At 38.6% G+C, this 15,647-nt stretch overlaps 1 protein-coding gene across 2 annotated transcripts in view; it reads left to right on the top strand.

Annotated features, from left to right (window-relative positions):
* Nucleotides 1-15,647, top strand: part of LMO7 (LIM domain 7) — a 133,545-nt gene that overhangs the window by 24,656 nt on the left and 93,242 nt on the right. For both annotated transcript variants that reach the window (XM_086771719.1, XM_086771711.1), the window contains exons 2-3: nt 10,565-10,635; nt 14,305-14,374. In XM_086771719.1, coding sequence (XP_086627845.1) covers nt 10,565-10,635; nt 14,305-14,374 — 141 coding nt within the window. The remainder of the gene's footprint in view (nt 1-10,564; nt 10,636-14,304; nt 14,375-15,647) is intronic.

The following is a 15,647-nucleotide window of genomic DNA, read 5'->3' as shown; positions in this document are numbered from 1 at the left end:
AGCTGCCGCTGCGAAGCAGTGGCAATGTCCTCTGCCGTCTGGCGCTGTAATAGGGGAGCTCATTACCTGTAATGCAGAATATTGCTACAAGCCTTGGGAAATGGAGCCTTCAGAAGTCTCACTCCCAGCTTATTAACTTGGTGCGCACACAGTGCATTTCAAGTATCCCAATATAATTATTTGTATGTGTTTATATCCCTTTAAACTTTGGATTTTAAAAATTCCTAAAGAAAACCCCACAAAACCTAAAAATTACCGTTTTTCTAGATGTCATATTTCTATATAGCATCTCCTGCTGCTTACTCACTCTCATATCTTGCAGCCTAAAGAAAAAAAAAAGAAAAAAAAAAAAAAACCAACTACTAAACACAACAGTATTCAAGAGCTTTACAGTCTTGTTTTTATTTTGATTTGAACGGGTCAGATCAGCGGAGTTCTCTTAAGCTAATCCTTCCGCCTGAATTATTCTAACTCCAGAGAAGAGCATACTATTTCTACAGCTGAAGTCAGCAAAGTCAGCATTCATTTAAGTGACTTCCACTTGAAGGCTTATTTCTACGTAACTGTTGCTAGATAATATTGAAATTCCTAAGTGATGTTGTTTAAGAACTGCAATTAATGTGAAATGCCATAGCTTACTGGGAAGTGGTGTCGTGACTGTTTTTTCCAGACTCTGTTCCTGACACTAATTGCCTTCACGGTGTCTTTTGACCCTGTTAAATGTTCGTTTCCGCACAATTTCTTTGGTCGGTGTCCATCTGTTGCCTTGTTAATGAGCTAAATAAACCTGGTGAAATGGGTTGGAAACCTGTGGGTGTAGGCGATGTAAAAGGCAGGGGATGTGGGGACAGGACAGAACACACAGCGAGGAGGCTGTTGGTTCCCCAAACCCGATGAGCGCGCACATGGGTGTATGTGTGATAGTGAAGGGGAGGGTGTTGGTGAATGTTTTTGGCTGAAGCTGCCTCAAACCACGTCTCTGTATGTATGCTGCTCAGAGTAGTGCTTCAGTAAAGGCTGAAAAATTTGAAAAGATTGACAAATCTCCAGTAATAACAAGAAATTACTTCCATGCATGAATAACCTTGCTAAACACACAAGTAATTGTATCTAAAGCATTTCCCTCGTGTGTGCATGTTCTTTTATCTGATGCCTTTTTCCTCCTCCTGCTGAATGTCATTTCAAGACCTTGCGGTTAGATCCCCGGTTCACTCGTGACACCGGCACTGCCCTCTGAAGAACCGCACATACTTAAAATATATGAAAAATCAAAGTATTAAATGCACCCAGGATCAAGGCAGTCTATTTGTAAGAGATAAGAGTAATATAGGGCAGAAATGCGCTCTGGTTTTGACTGTTTCATTCAGTATCTCTGTATCTCTCTGCCACTTACATAAATAATCCCAACAGGGACCTGCTCGAAAATAGCAGCGAAGTTTTAGCATATTTTTCTTAATCGGTGTAAGCGAAGACACTGTTTTCTTTAAGACCCTTCATATAAAAATAAATGCTAGTGAACTGACAGCCTGTATTGAAATTTGCAGTGTGCACTCTCTGACCTGGAATTACAATAGTAGTAAAACTGAGCTATAAACTTAGGGAATACAAACATCAGAAGGCTTTTTATAGCTTGCATTTATCATTCCTTCTAATTGAACTAGAACAAAATATTTAAAGATTCAATTACAGTGAAGTGGAGGCATTACTTAAAATACTAAATATAAAAGAAGAGATTAAAATGTTAGACAAATGTGATTTTAGTACCTCTACAGCAAAATCATCCACGTTTGTATTTGCTTTAATTATTTCTTTACCTTTGTCCTAGACTAATGTGATTTTAGTATCATTGACATTTAATCTGTTACTATTTCAAGTAATGCCTCTATTTTAATTGAAGCTTGTAAAAACATTTTTTTTTTCCTTGTTCACCTGAAACCAAAGTGCTGCAGTTGTCTTAAACTTTGTTTTCCTCCTTTAGCAAAAGCAATGGTATACACAGATTTTGCATAGAGGTTTTTGGGGTGGAGTTTATTATTATTGTCTGAACTTGAAGTTCTTTGTGAGGGCACGTGGCCGTCCATCCCATCGGTCACGTACCGCCTGGCTGTCAGGGCACTGAATCACTGGATCTTTGGCTATGTTAAGCCTCCCAAGAATCTGCACAAAGTCCAAATGTTATCCCTCTCTCAACTCCAGCGCGCTGTGGCTCTAGCCCTGTGGAGCTTGGAATTCCTGTCTCAATTGCTGTGGTCATTCTGGGGCAGGGGGGAGGCGGTGGGACGTGTGAGGGAGTTATGTGGGGATTTTTATTTTTTTTTTCATTTTTAGTATTATGTTAAAGCACAAAGTAGTCTGAATTAATACAAGACACTTTCTAAATGAAGACCCTTCATATGGGCATAGGGAAGAGAGTGGGAAAGGAGGTTCTGGTGCCATTTTGGGATGGCCAAAAAATTATGGTTTTCTTTTGTAACTGGACTGCTCAGCCAACCCTACAATACCTTCTTCTGTCTCCAAAGTGTCTAAGTCTTACTGTAAGTCCTCTTTTCCAAGCTGTGTTGTTGCTGATATTCTCCTAGTCTTTTTATTTCAGTCTTCTAAGGCAGATGTTGAGAACATGCTGATTTCCTGTTTGGGCAACATTTTTGTGTGGCCCAGGTGGACACTGTGTAGGAGCCCGGCTGAGACACAGCTAGGCACAGATTCATTTATGTCTTGATCATTTATTCCTCCTCTCGGAAAGGCGTTAAACAGCTGTAGGTCAGGTAACAGCCAATGCAGTGCTGAAAAGGTAGATGTTTCAGAAAAATTATTAAGAAACTGTATATGGAGTAGCTGACTTTCACAATTGTCAAGTTCAAAATTTGTCTAGCATGAGAGTGCATACATTATGAAACACCATCATTAAAAGATATCTAAGCAGTGAAACTGGAACCTCTGCTCGCCATTTTTGCTCAGTTGGTCACTTCTCTAGAAATTGTTCCTTCATATCCCTCATTCCCTAGGTATGTTTAACTTCCACACCCCCCCGCCCCGGCAGAAACGAAGACCCAGCTCTAGTACACCACCATTATACTGTGGATTACTTGGAAAAGACAACTTTCCAACAACTTTTTTTTTTTTTTTTTTTTTTTTATTCAGTGGTTAGTTTCTTGTTTCAAGTGTGAACTGAATGTTCAGCCATTTGTTTTCTCATGATGTCTTTGTCCTTTTCTCTGCTTAATTGGGAATATTTGCAGTTAAGGCACCCACTGCCACCCTCGTTTTACCACCAGCCACTGAGCTAATATGGAGCTCAGCTGGCAAATCTTTAAAAAATCATCTTAATCTGTTGTTCTAGAAACATTCATAAGTATCCACTCTCATTTAACTGAAGTTAGTTGCAAATACAAGTGAGAAATTGGATGCTTGTTTAAGTTGAAATCAGCGTGCATCTCTTAGGATAGCAGCTTTAGAACTGGTGTGCATTTAAACTGTTTATGGAATTAGTAATATCAAATAAATCATTACGTTAAAGTTTCAATGGCTTGATTTTTCAGAGATTCCTAGTCATTGAAATTACACTTTGTTTGCAAGTTTTACATCCTACTGGAACACCTACCTCCATCTAATTTCTGCTGCCCATCTCTGCAAATACAGTGAGTTGTTGTTTGGTTTTTTTTTGTTTTTTTTTTTTTGTTTTTTAATCACACAAAGTAATGTATGTTGGTTGTCTTAGTTTGGCACCTGTCAATACAGTCATCAGTATATACAACAGTAAGCTTATAAATCTTACTCTTCTGTGGGATTATCTTGTTTGTGGGGAGAAAGAAGCTTCGCTGAATGGATTGATCCCAAATGTTTATCCTTGCTCTTTCTGCAGTATTGTTTCCCTCAGTCAGGGTCTCCCTTAAATACTGGAAGAAAAACCTCACTTCCGTCTGTCATCTTGTGTTTTTATATGCAATTTGACAGAAGAGCTGAAAAAAACAGTGTAAGCAGCTGATGAGCAGAGATCTGTGCTTCTTGCACCTACCACACCAGTAATCACTTGCCTCTTTGCTTACCCCTTGTTCATTGTTTTTCTTCATCTTTTGTAAAAATGTAGTTGTATGTTATTTCAGGAGTCTTGGCATGTCTGTCCAGAAAGCATACCACAATAAGACCCCATAATTATGCTGATGATAGAAAATAACAGTAAGACTTTTTCAATAATCAGCCATTTCCTTTTATAAATGTCTGTTCTGGTTTGTTATCAAAGGCAGGTTTGGCTGCAGATGGAAGAATTTCCACATCTTCTGAAATGAAATGATGTCCAGGGATTTGGGGTATGGGATTAAATAGCTTTGAGTTCAGCTTTGCGTTGAGCAATAGAGCAGGAATCATTCCAGCTGAAGAGCTGACATCTTATATATGCAAAGGGGGACTTTCACATGGGCAGCCCTAAGTGATCAGTGGCAAAAAATATTCATCCTCTTCAGCCTTCTTACTCTTGCTGTGCAGCTAGATTATACAGCAGATTTCTTGGTAGATATTTTTCTTCTTACTTCCAGCCACACCAGCTCTTCTTCTCAGTGGAGTCATGCCTGTCCTGGATTTTAGCAATGAGGTGTGAGGACTTGAAAAGAGGAGCTTCCTTTTGTAGAAATTCAGGCCTTGCTCTTGACTCCTGTGAAGCTGTTAGGCTGGGCCATGTCATAAGTTCATTGCTGGACAGCTGATGGGGAAAGCCTCTGTGGATGCCAGCTTCCTGAGCACTTGTTGACCTCTCAGGAATTTGTTGGACCATGAATTAAATTGTGATCAGAAGGGAAGATAGAAATACAGCTTTCTCTCTGACTTTGGCTGTTTTAGACCTGGCGTCCCTCCTCTTGCCAGAGGTGAAATGCCAGCAGTGTTCTCCCATGGCTGGAAGACATGAATGTCTGCTCTTTCTCTACCTCTTCCCAGGGGACAGAATTCAGGGAGACAGATCCTGCTTGCATAAGAAACAAGTCACTCTTCTCCACTGTTTGACTTTGAGAAAAGCTAGTAACTGCTGTGGTCGGGCTGTTTGCTCCCACACCGAAGGCTTTCCTAACCAGGTGGTGGCCAATCTGATTTTGCCACTTGTGTGGCAACCCTCTGAATATGCTTCCTACTATCTGACCTTTGGGAGAGATTTGGACATATCAATTGACTACCAGAACAAATTGTGGCCATGATAGGCGTTTTTTGTTTGTTTGTTTGAAATAAGTTTGGTGAGGAAGGACTGATGGTGAGGGGGAAACTGGACAGGAAGTCTGCAGAGGTCAAACAATGCAAGCTACTTACTCCAAAGTGCAAAGGCAGCATTGTTGTTGACAGCTACCACATACATCATTCAAGGACAAGCTCATCTTCTGCATGGCATATAAACAGGACCACAGATAGCTATGAAAAGGGGAGGCAGGACTTTAGGTAGTGCATCTGAAGTGTCCCACAAAGCAGCTATTCATTGTCACAGTCCAGAAGAACCACCGGTTCCTACAGGAATGCAGAAGAGCGAAAAATCCCTACTACTTTAGTGTTACTTTTTAAATTTCTTTTTTTGGTGTTACTCTTCCTTTGTGGCAGACCCTAAAAGATAAAATCTGTCGAGCTGAGGTAGAGCATGTTCCTGACAACTGTGTATAAAATGCAGTGGACTCAAAATACCATATAAAAATGTGTCATTAATCTACTTCCAGGCCTTGCCAAACCATGCAGATGCCAGAGAGCTGGGAGTGTCTGGAACCCTTGCTTGTTGGCAGTGGGTGTAGCCTCTATATCTCCCTGTGCATCTTACAGTAACAGTACTGCTTTGGAGGGATGTATTGGATGAGGGTGGTGAGAGCCAAACGAGTACTGTAAACTGAGATATGTAATGCTGGGATTATGTAAGGATGGAACTAGTTTGCTATGTATTCTGATCCAGATTTTTGGTAACTGAGGTAGGGGGAAGAAAGACCATTGGCAAGGTAGTAATTCAGACATTGATGTGGATGTGAGGTGATCCACCGAGGCAGGCACTGTGACTGCCTGGTAGGTGTAGCTGAAATTCTGTAGTGGGGCTGATGCAGCAGCATCAGATTCATATCATTGTCCCAGTTTCCCATAGCACATGAACAGTCCTCTCGGCAGCATGATAAACTTGGCTTTTTGTGCCGCAGGCTGAGCTGTGGACCTGAAGTTCATAAATCAGTGTAGTATCCTTGAGGTTGCTGTCTGATTCATTTTCTGGCCCGTGAGATCGTTGCATGAACCTGCATTAAGGCTATTGCTCTCATGCGTGGTTCAGTATCTTTCTTCAATCTTCCATCCCTAACTTACGGCCCTACATCAGGGAGCTGTGTGCTTCACGCTGGTGCAGTTAGCATTTCTTTCAAATCAGTGCATGAGGTCCTTGCATGGTTTGAGATGGTGTGGTCTACATGGGGCGGTGGTAGAGGAGCTCTGATTGAAATGGAGAGAACAAGGCTGGCCGGCATGAACCGCAGAGCCAGCCAGATGGCGAGTACCTGGCTCCTCTGCAGCAAGACATTGTTCAGGCCACAGGCTGGGCATGACGTGATGCTGCCTCCTTGTTTCTGACCAGCTAATGCTTTTGGGATGGAGAATCAGTTAGCCAGTGTGCCTGTGTTATGTGGTGTGAGTCTTGCATTGGATGGGGAGAGCCTAGCTTTGGTGTTTCCACCACAGCAAAGTTAAGTTGAGAAACCTGCCAGTCCCTTGCACTTTGAGTTTCATGTGGTGGAATGTATGGGAAACCAACGCACATGAAAACTTCTGCCGTTCTGCAGTAGAGCTGCCTTTCTGCTAAAGCCGTTCAAACCTGTGTAAACCATGGAAGCAACTTGACATGAACTCCCTTAGTATTTTTGATTAACACTGAAAAATCTTTCAACTTTGAATAGCTTCTAAGGCAAAGAAGGCCTATTATGACGGGCTATATTGGCCTCTAGTAGGTCAAGCCAAAGAAATGTACTCAATGTTAATTTTGGTACTGAGGCGTATAATTAGTGTTGTCTTCTGTGTCATGTGCTTTTTGTTCAGTCCATCATGATTTTGATGTCATGCCATCTTCAGAATGGTTGATCTTTGGTTATTTCTTCTTGATTTGCCTCCTCCTGCAGGAATCACAGCAAACCTGAAATTAAAATAGCCTTTTGTGTGTGTGTAAGCATTTTAAAAAGGTCTAAATTTAAGTAAAGACTTAATTTGCATACTGTTTGAAGTAAATTGCTTGGACCTGGCAATTGCAAGTTACCAAAGTATTAGGGGATGCTGTCTTACAAAAATAAAATCAAACTGTTTTATAGCAGCAATTAAATGTGGGTTTATGATATAGCCTTTAATTATGTCATTGCTATCTTTCTATTAAAAAAAAAAAGGGAAGAAGCAGAATATATTCAGCTGAATGAAGGAGAGGTGAGAGACATAATTTGAAAAGAAATGTTGTTCAAACATGGATTAAAATTGGTTTTGCAAGATATTTCCTTTATTATTTGGTGGCTCACGTGGCTTAAGTAGTTGAAAAAAAAGTCTAAAATCAATTATCCCTATTACATAAGAGTACCACACCCAGTATAACCAGTTCTAATGAATAAACAGTGACTCACAAATCGCAGACATTGTTTGAAGGTGTAATATGACAGGGTGGGATTCGCTTTGCTGTACTTAGGTTCTTAAAAATCAGAGAGCTCTGAGCCAGTCCATGGCTTTCCATTTTTTTAATGATAGTTCCTATGTAGGCTGTAGTAGTTACAGCTGAGCTTTAATGCCTTGCAGTGGGTATGAGCTGGATGAAAGTCCGTGCTGAGAGAAGTCCTCCATTTCTGAAAGCTTGGTTTAAAATAGAGTGCTTATTTTTGTGACATCAACAAATTCAAGGTGTTGTGCAACTTGGAAAAGGTTTTGGTTTCAAGACAGTAGGGTTAAATTGTTCATTGAGAATGCCTCTTAATTACTTAATTATTAGTTATCCTTTAAAAGTCATTATTAATGAAACCTAACTTGGCAGTGCTGATACTTTTATTTTAATGTCAACAGACCACGTAGTTGTCAAAATCTGTGGGCCGCAAGATCGTTCTGACAACTCTATCCTGTATATCAAATCAGTGTTGATTGCCACAGTGGCTGCACAAATAACTTGGTCAAAATGCTTCCAGTCTAATGTCTTCTAATGCAATTTTAAGAGATCTGCAAGTCTTAATAGTAACATTTTTAACCTTGTACTCAAGTTGGACCCTCTTGTTCTTCAAGGATGGCTTGTAGTTACCTGAGGTCATATACCTGAAGGTTTTGTGGCGGTCAAAACATGTTCCGTGCACCATTTTGGGGGCTGAGTTGTTGAGGTTTTTGGGGTTTTTTTTGTGGAAAAGACCACAGGATGTGCCAGGAAAACAAGATTAATGCACTACAGTGTGGCACTCTTGTGTTCTGGAGGGGCTGCACTGAAGTTTAACGTGTCTTCAGTGACATGTGCTCCATGACTTCTTGAGAACAGTTTTTGAGGGGTGATCTCCTTGGCTACATGCTGCAGTTCTAGGGTTTGTTTTGTGTTTGTTTTTTTTTTTTAAGGATTTCAGTGTGAAGGTTGTTTGCAGATACATAAGACATTGCAGGTTTGGGATAGGCCCAACTGTACGTGAAGGAAACATCTCACTTTTGCATGCATGACTTACCAGTAAACTGTCTATATTAAACCAAACATTTGGACTGTGTAGTCCTGCAGATGTCAGCAACAGCTCCAGAATGAGCATAACTTGTAGACTCTAAGAATTGATTGACGTTTGAAACATAGCCATCCCTATTACAGTACAGTTCTGACATGCAAACTTCAAGTTTCTAGCTTGCAGAATGAAGGGCTTAATCCTTATTTCCTATTACCAAGGGAACACAAATATTTATATTTAAACTTCCAGTGCTATAATGTTACATTGGCTAGTTTCTTCAAAGTTTTATCATGAAATACAACAGCTTTTAATACAATTTTGGAAGCAAAAAGCGGTATTTTATTAGCTATAAGGGTAATTTTCAGATGCTGCATTTTGAAATTATTCTTAAAAATTATATTGCTAAGAGGCAACTTGTACTCTTCTGTAAGAACAGACTGTTAAAGGAATATTGTATAAAATGACTTTCTGCCAAGGGAATCACTGTCTTCCTTTGTTAAAAGTTTTGAGATTGAAGGAGTGGGTGTTTTGTTTTTTTTTCCGAATGTTGAAATTTTTCTTCTCTTGAGTTGGTTTGTCATAATTCTTTCTCTCACCTTATTTGTTAAATTCTAGGAAAAAAACGTAAATGCTGAAGAAGATTTTTGTAACATCTAAATTTGTTCTCAATAGGAAGATTGAAGTTACAGCTTTCTAGTTGTTTTTTTAAGTTATGTGAAACTACTTGCTTACATTCTAGCATTTCTGATGTTAGTATACATACCTTTTGCAATTTAAGAAAAAAATAATAGAGTGATAAAGTAATAGGCCCATAAAGAGCTACATCCTCTCCTTTGGTCTCTTACCTAGCACAGCTCATTTATTTCACTACTAATTTCCTTAATTACTGTGGTAACCAGTAGCTTTAGTCTGGATGTATGCTGGTTTCACAGCACTTTTAATTGTGCGCCTGAAGTCCTGTGCAGTATTGGGGATGGTCAGGATGCCCAAAGGCAGGTTCATAATTAGCTGGTGACTGAATCTGGTGACCTCTAAGGACATAGAAATACTCTTCCTAGTGTTTGACTTCTATATTCAATTGGGATAAAACGCTCTTTTGGACTGTTTTAGGAATATTTCCGCCTTTGCTGACTTGCATGTGGGTTGCTAATGTGGGTGTTTGTAAGAAGTGTGCCAAATTTAGTCCCCTCAAGGGACGTGGGCAAAGTGGGGATCTACTAGGAAGAATCCAAATGAATTTGGATTCAGGAGGTGCTGCTTTGTCGGTCTTGTTTGAGATGGAGGGAGTTAATGCCAGAAGCAAATGCCTTTTTTTTTTTTCTTTTTTTTTTTTTTCTTTTGTCCTTTATAAGATGTTGTTTTTGTTCAGTACTTTTCATTCTGAATATAAAAAGTGGTCCCATTAGTACAGTCCTGCTGCTTGCTAAGTAATGGGAATTGATGTGCATGTTGTAATACAAACTTGCTGGAGTGGTTCTTTAGTCTCACTGCCTTAGGTGCAAGTGGCAAGAAAAAAAAATGCTACTAAAATACTTTGTGCCAGATATCCTGAGCATATGCGCTGTAATAGGAGATAAAAGACTCTCTCTTTTGCACTTCTGTTTGAAATTTATTTTATGCTCTTCAGTATGGCTAGTATTGCTTTAGAAAATAATAAGTATTCCCACAGAATTTAACTGATGATTGATTTACACTAGAGGAAACTAGTTGAAGATGTTGGATCTGGCTTCTTTTGAGGCGTAAAGAACTGTTTTTTCATTAATGAAATGAAATTAATGTAAGAAAACACTAGATGTTATGAACTAAGTGTTGAATTGAAAAGGTACTTGTTTTTTTCAGTACTTCTTAGATACTCTTGCTAGTGCTGATTTTGTGTGTGTCCAATTAACTCCCAATTCTTATTTTTATAGACAGTTACTGGGAAGAGCTTTGGAACCAAAGATTTTCGAGCAGCTCTGGAAAATGGAGTCCTGTTGTGCGAGTGAGTATTGACTTAACTGATAAAAAAATCCTTCAGCTTAACATCAGTTGGCCTCTTTCCTTGCTGGCCTCTGAAATTTTTTGTTGAAATACCAAAAATATTTTTCATAATTAATTATTGGGATTTCTTTATACCTGTTGTTTGCTATGACAAGGTAGAACAGCTTTCAAACATAATTTCTCAAGATCTGTTACCCTACACACGTGTTATCCTACACACTCCCTCATGCGTTAGCATGAGGACCATGCTGAATCTCTGGCCAGTTGATTGGTTTTACTGGTTATAATGCTTATGGTATTACTGGGCTTTCTCTTCAGCTTGTGTAAGGTGGTGTGGCCATGGCTGGGAAAAAGGCACTCGGTTACCTGTATACCCCCTGTTGTTTTGGGAATTTGGGTTTTTGTCCCCCATCTCTACTTGCCCATAAGAAATTATTGTAAACTCTGTGTGCTGGTTATTCTCTAAATTCTGAAAGTTACCTATTCCTACCAGGGAACTTTACACTCAGAGAAGTTTTCTTTTTAAAAGTACTGCATTTCAGAAGTGAATTTTACAGAACTGTAAATTCAAGATAACAGGCAGGTCTTTGATTTCATGTGTCTGTTACTTACTAATACTGTTCTTATGCTTGCATCCAAGTATCTCAATAATGTAGAATCTATTTGATGTCATTTGGCATAGTTTATAAAAATGCACTTTAAAAGAAAACAACCACAACACTTTAGGATTATAAAAGTAAATGGGTTGGGTCTCAGCAGAACATAGAAATATGTTGTCATGTATGTGCACATGCAGTCCAGGTTTCAGTGCTATCTGGACTGACTTAGTTGTTGATTTCAACAACAAGCTCTGACCTCAGCTTTTTCTGGAGTGTTTTTTCTAAAAAGCTTCCTTGTGCTCATATATATTATAGGCTTGGCAATAATGGGACTTGTCTGGTTTCGTTGCTAGACTGAGTCAGAGGTGTAAAATATCCACTTGTCAGATCTCTTCCACATATCTGTAATTGGTTTTGTACTTCCTGGAAGAGGTTTCCAGGACTGGAAGCAGTGCTAGTCCCTTAGTGTTTTAAGGAACAGCAGGTGTAAATGTTGTTAGAATGCCAGTAAGAAGGAAATCTCATTGGAGCACTATGTGGGACATTAAAAAAAAAACAAAACAAAAAAACAAACCACAAAAAAAAACCAAACAAAAAAACCCAACAAAAACAAAAAACAAACTCGGATCTCAGAGCCACTCTTGAATCAGTTCAGCCAAGCTAACTTTCAGAAAATATCTACAAAGGTTCAGCTCTCTGATTTTTATTTATTTTATTTATTTTTACTATATACAAAAAAAAAAATCATTGCAAATGCAAAAAAGGCAACATTTCTGCATTTTTCCTTTCTATGAATATTACTGTTTTCTCTGTCCTTGCCTCTGTTTTTCTCTTTGGGCCCTTTGCCTGTCCAGTCTATCTTGCTTGTTCCTTCTGCAGTTATCTTTGTGATATGAGAAAGTTTATTCGTTTTGAAGATTGAGTGATGTAGAGATGTATTTTCATTAGATACTCTGTAAACACTGTATTTTCATTACTTAGTAATCAAATGTTAACTAGACTGAATGTGGTAATAAAAATAGCTTATGCTTTTAATAAGGTGTTTCTTCAGGTATGTATTTAGTTGGATGTGTATATTGTATTCTGCTGTAACTTTTAAATAGCGTCCTTAAGAATTGGCAGTGAACTGATATGTATTCTAATCCTCTGGTATCTTCATTGTTGATGCTTATTTGGCAAAAGAATATAAGTCTCCATCTGCCAAATGCAATTCAGTTAAATTTATCTGTAATTAATAGCCATATGCAAGAAAAACATCCTGTAATTTCTTCAGCTCAGCAGCTTGCCTTAGGAGGCACGCAACTTTCTTTAAAGCAAAAGATGCCTCATTATGTTGCACTAAATCATATGGTTGTCCTCCCATGTCATAATTTTAAAACTGACATACTTGATGTACAAGAAGTGGTTTTCATATAAATCCTGTGGAAACAGAAAAGAGCAAGATGGGGAAAGGCTTTCAGGTGTCCATTTTTCACCAAAGTCAATAGAATGCAAGATTTTTAAATAGTGGAGGCAAACCAGACATAACATTGTCCATTTCCTTGGTTCTTCTGTGACATGACTAGTTCAATGTCCACAGATGTATTATTTCTGGAGGTGGTATATTGGACTTAAACTGTAGCAGATAAGACCTGTATTTGCACCCTGTATTCCTATAGCAATCTGGTTGACTTGTTTGACCCACCTAATGACCAAGTGTACATCTTGACTGGCTTATGAGTTGACAAAATGAAGCCTTTTACACTCCTCTCCTCTGTATACATTAGAGGAAGGAAGTCACTGGAGTTTTCCCAATCATGTTATCATCATGGTGGAAGTACAATAAAGCAAATAAAAATTTAGAAAATTTTAAATAGATAAATAACTAAATTAGGACTCAACAAATCATGGTTTTGTTTTGGTTGGTTTTTTTTTTTTTTTTGTGGAAAAGTCATGAAATATATTTTGTTTACTAAATAACTTAATGCAGCTGAAAAATCTCAGGATTATTTCTTCTGCAGGTAGTTAGACATCTATCCTCCATTCCAGTATGTATAGGTAAACTGTTCTCTTTGTTTATTTTCCAAATAAATTTGCTGCTTGAGCAAAAAACTACTTTTCCCACTTAGAGTTTTAAACTCCAAGTCCTGACTCTGCATTGGCGTAGGTAAATCACAAAACCTTACTGATGCTTTGTGGCTGAAAGGGTCTGGCCAGACAAGCAGCAACAAGAGGGAGCAAGTCCAAAATCCTCACAGGTACATAGGCACATGAAGTCTTCAGGGTGTCCTCAGGTCCCGTTCTCTGTTTATCCTGTGGTCTAGTGTGTAATTCAGTGAACCACAGTATTTCCCTACCTCCATGACTGAAAATAACCCCAGGTATGAAGGTGCAGGGACTTCTGTGCCTCATCCTCACTGCGGGACAAGGTGTGCATTTGGCCTTGTGTGTTCAACAGTGATGTGTTAATCTGTCCTATGTTCTCAGTTTAATTATGAATTTTATAAAATGTAAAAGTGATATGAGGTGCAACTTCTTCTGGTTGAGGTTGAAAATGACTTGCACATGTAAATTATATGTACCAAAAATGATTGTTGCACACATCCTGCTGGGCTTGATAGCATTATGAAAACTGAGTTGATTTCTTGCATTTACAGCAACAGCAGTGCTTTCATACCAAACTCTGAAAATTAATATTCTGATATACTTTTTACATCTTCTGCATCAGAACTTTTATGTAAGGAGAATCTTTAAATGGGAAATTTGAGTTTGATTAACATCACCACCCATGTAGTAGATGAAATAGATCCATTTCTGTCTACGCCTACCCAGGCATTTGCTTTTCTTCTTTCTGACTTTACCATCTCAGAAATCTCTTTCTGTGTGCGTGTGACTTGTCTCATTTTTGCTTCCACAGTCTGTTGTTGCCAGTCACTTCTTGGAAAACTGCTTAACAAAAGTTAGGGGATGTTAATAGGTTCAAATTTACTTGGTTCAAGTCATAAGTTGATAGGCAACGTCTCTTATTTAAGCATAAACATCAATGCTTATTAAAGTTGATTATGTAACAGAATCATATTACTTCTTTTCAGTTTGATTAACAAGATCAAACCCGGCATCATTAAGAAGATCAATCGTCTATCAACTCCAATAGCTGGCTTGGTAAGTAATGACATCAAGTCTAATATCTGGCATATGACTCCAAGTTCTGCTTATTTTTAACGAGCGCGCTCTTGCCTATTGTTCTTGCGTGGTCTTGCTACAAAAACCTGCTAAGTTTTCAAGATTTTAGTTCCATTTCCATATTTGTTTAAAGTAGTACCATTTATACATAGTCTTAGACTGCAAAGGTTACCTATGCTGTGATTTGGATCTGTAACTTTAATCAGCTTGACCCTGCCTGAAGCTTCATCATCCCCATATATATTGGGCACTGGCAGCTCCTGTGCACAAACCCATATAGTGTTACTTGTCTTTATTTAAAGGCCACTATCCCGTTTTATATTCACAAGCCATTTCAGATGGCCCTCTCTTAGGGAAGGGACAGACTTGGAAATGTTCTGTGCAGCCCAAGTATTTTTAGAATCTGCTTCTCCCTACCCACAGCAAAGCTTAAGTTGTGTTAAAATAACTCTAATGATGCAGAGATTTCTCTTCAAGCTTCAGTTGGGGGATTTGCCAATGTTTTGGCTGTAAATCACATTGTTGCGGGGAAAGAGGGGAGATATATGTAATAATTTTCACAGGAAATTTAAAATATTTCCTGTATGCTGTCTGGCAAATTTGCTGGTCAGAGTCTGTAGGATAAATTTCGTAGCTATTTAGCACAAAACGAATTCAAGTGGGTAAACGAATTCAAGTAATTTTTTTTTTCTTCATCATTTTTTCCTACAAAAGCCTTGTTGGCTATTCATGTCACTAGGGTATCTAGGCCACTTAGTCCTGTCACCAGAACTACTGTTCTCATCTTAAAAGACCCAAGGTAAACAGACATATACACGTGATTACTGTAACAAGTGGAAGATCTCACTTTATGCTAAACATGCAATCTCAACATTAGGGAAAGTTACCTGATTTCTTAATAGGAGTAGAATTCAAAACATCTCTAGATACTTGTATTTATATGTTTTAATGGGATGAGCCAACAAAACATCTGCTTTTGCTGGTCAGTTGTGGATCTTGCTAGAAAAGAAGTGTATTTAACTTGGTCAGAGGTCATAATATTGAGTGAACTTGCCATATATTATTGCACAAGCTGAGAACGTGCATTTCCACATCAAATCAATGTAGAAAGTATTAGTTGCCTTTGTCCTAGAAGAGCTTAGGGTATTAGGCTTGCGAATAATGAGTGCTGCACATTCTTTTCCTGTGAGGCATTCAAAAAAGAATTAAAATGAAACCAAAATCATTCTAAGGAGGACAGCACGGTTATTCT

This window comes from Chlamydotis macqueenii, chromosome 1 (genome assembly GCF_036417535.1).
Source record: "Chlamydotis macqueenii isolate bChlMac1 chromosome 1, bChlMac1.mat, whole genome shotgun sequence".
NCBI classification, from domain to species: domain Eukaryota; kingdom Metazoa; phylum Chordata; class Aves; order Otidiformes; family Otididae; genus Chlamydotis; species Chlamydotis macqueenii.
Note: the sequence above shows the minus strand (reverse complement) of the source record. Positions and strands in the feature narration are given on the sequence as shown.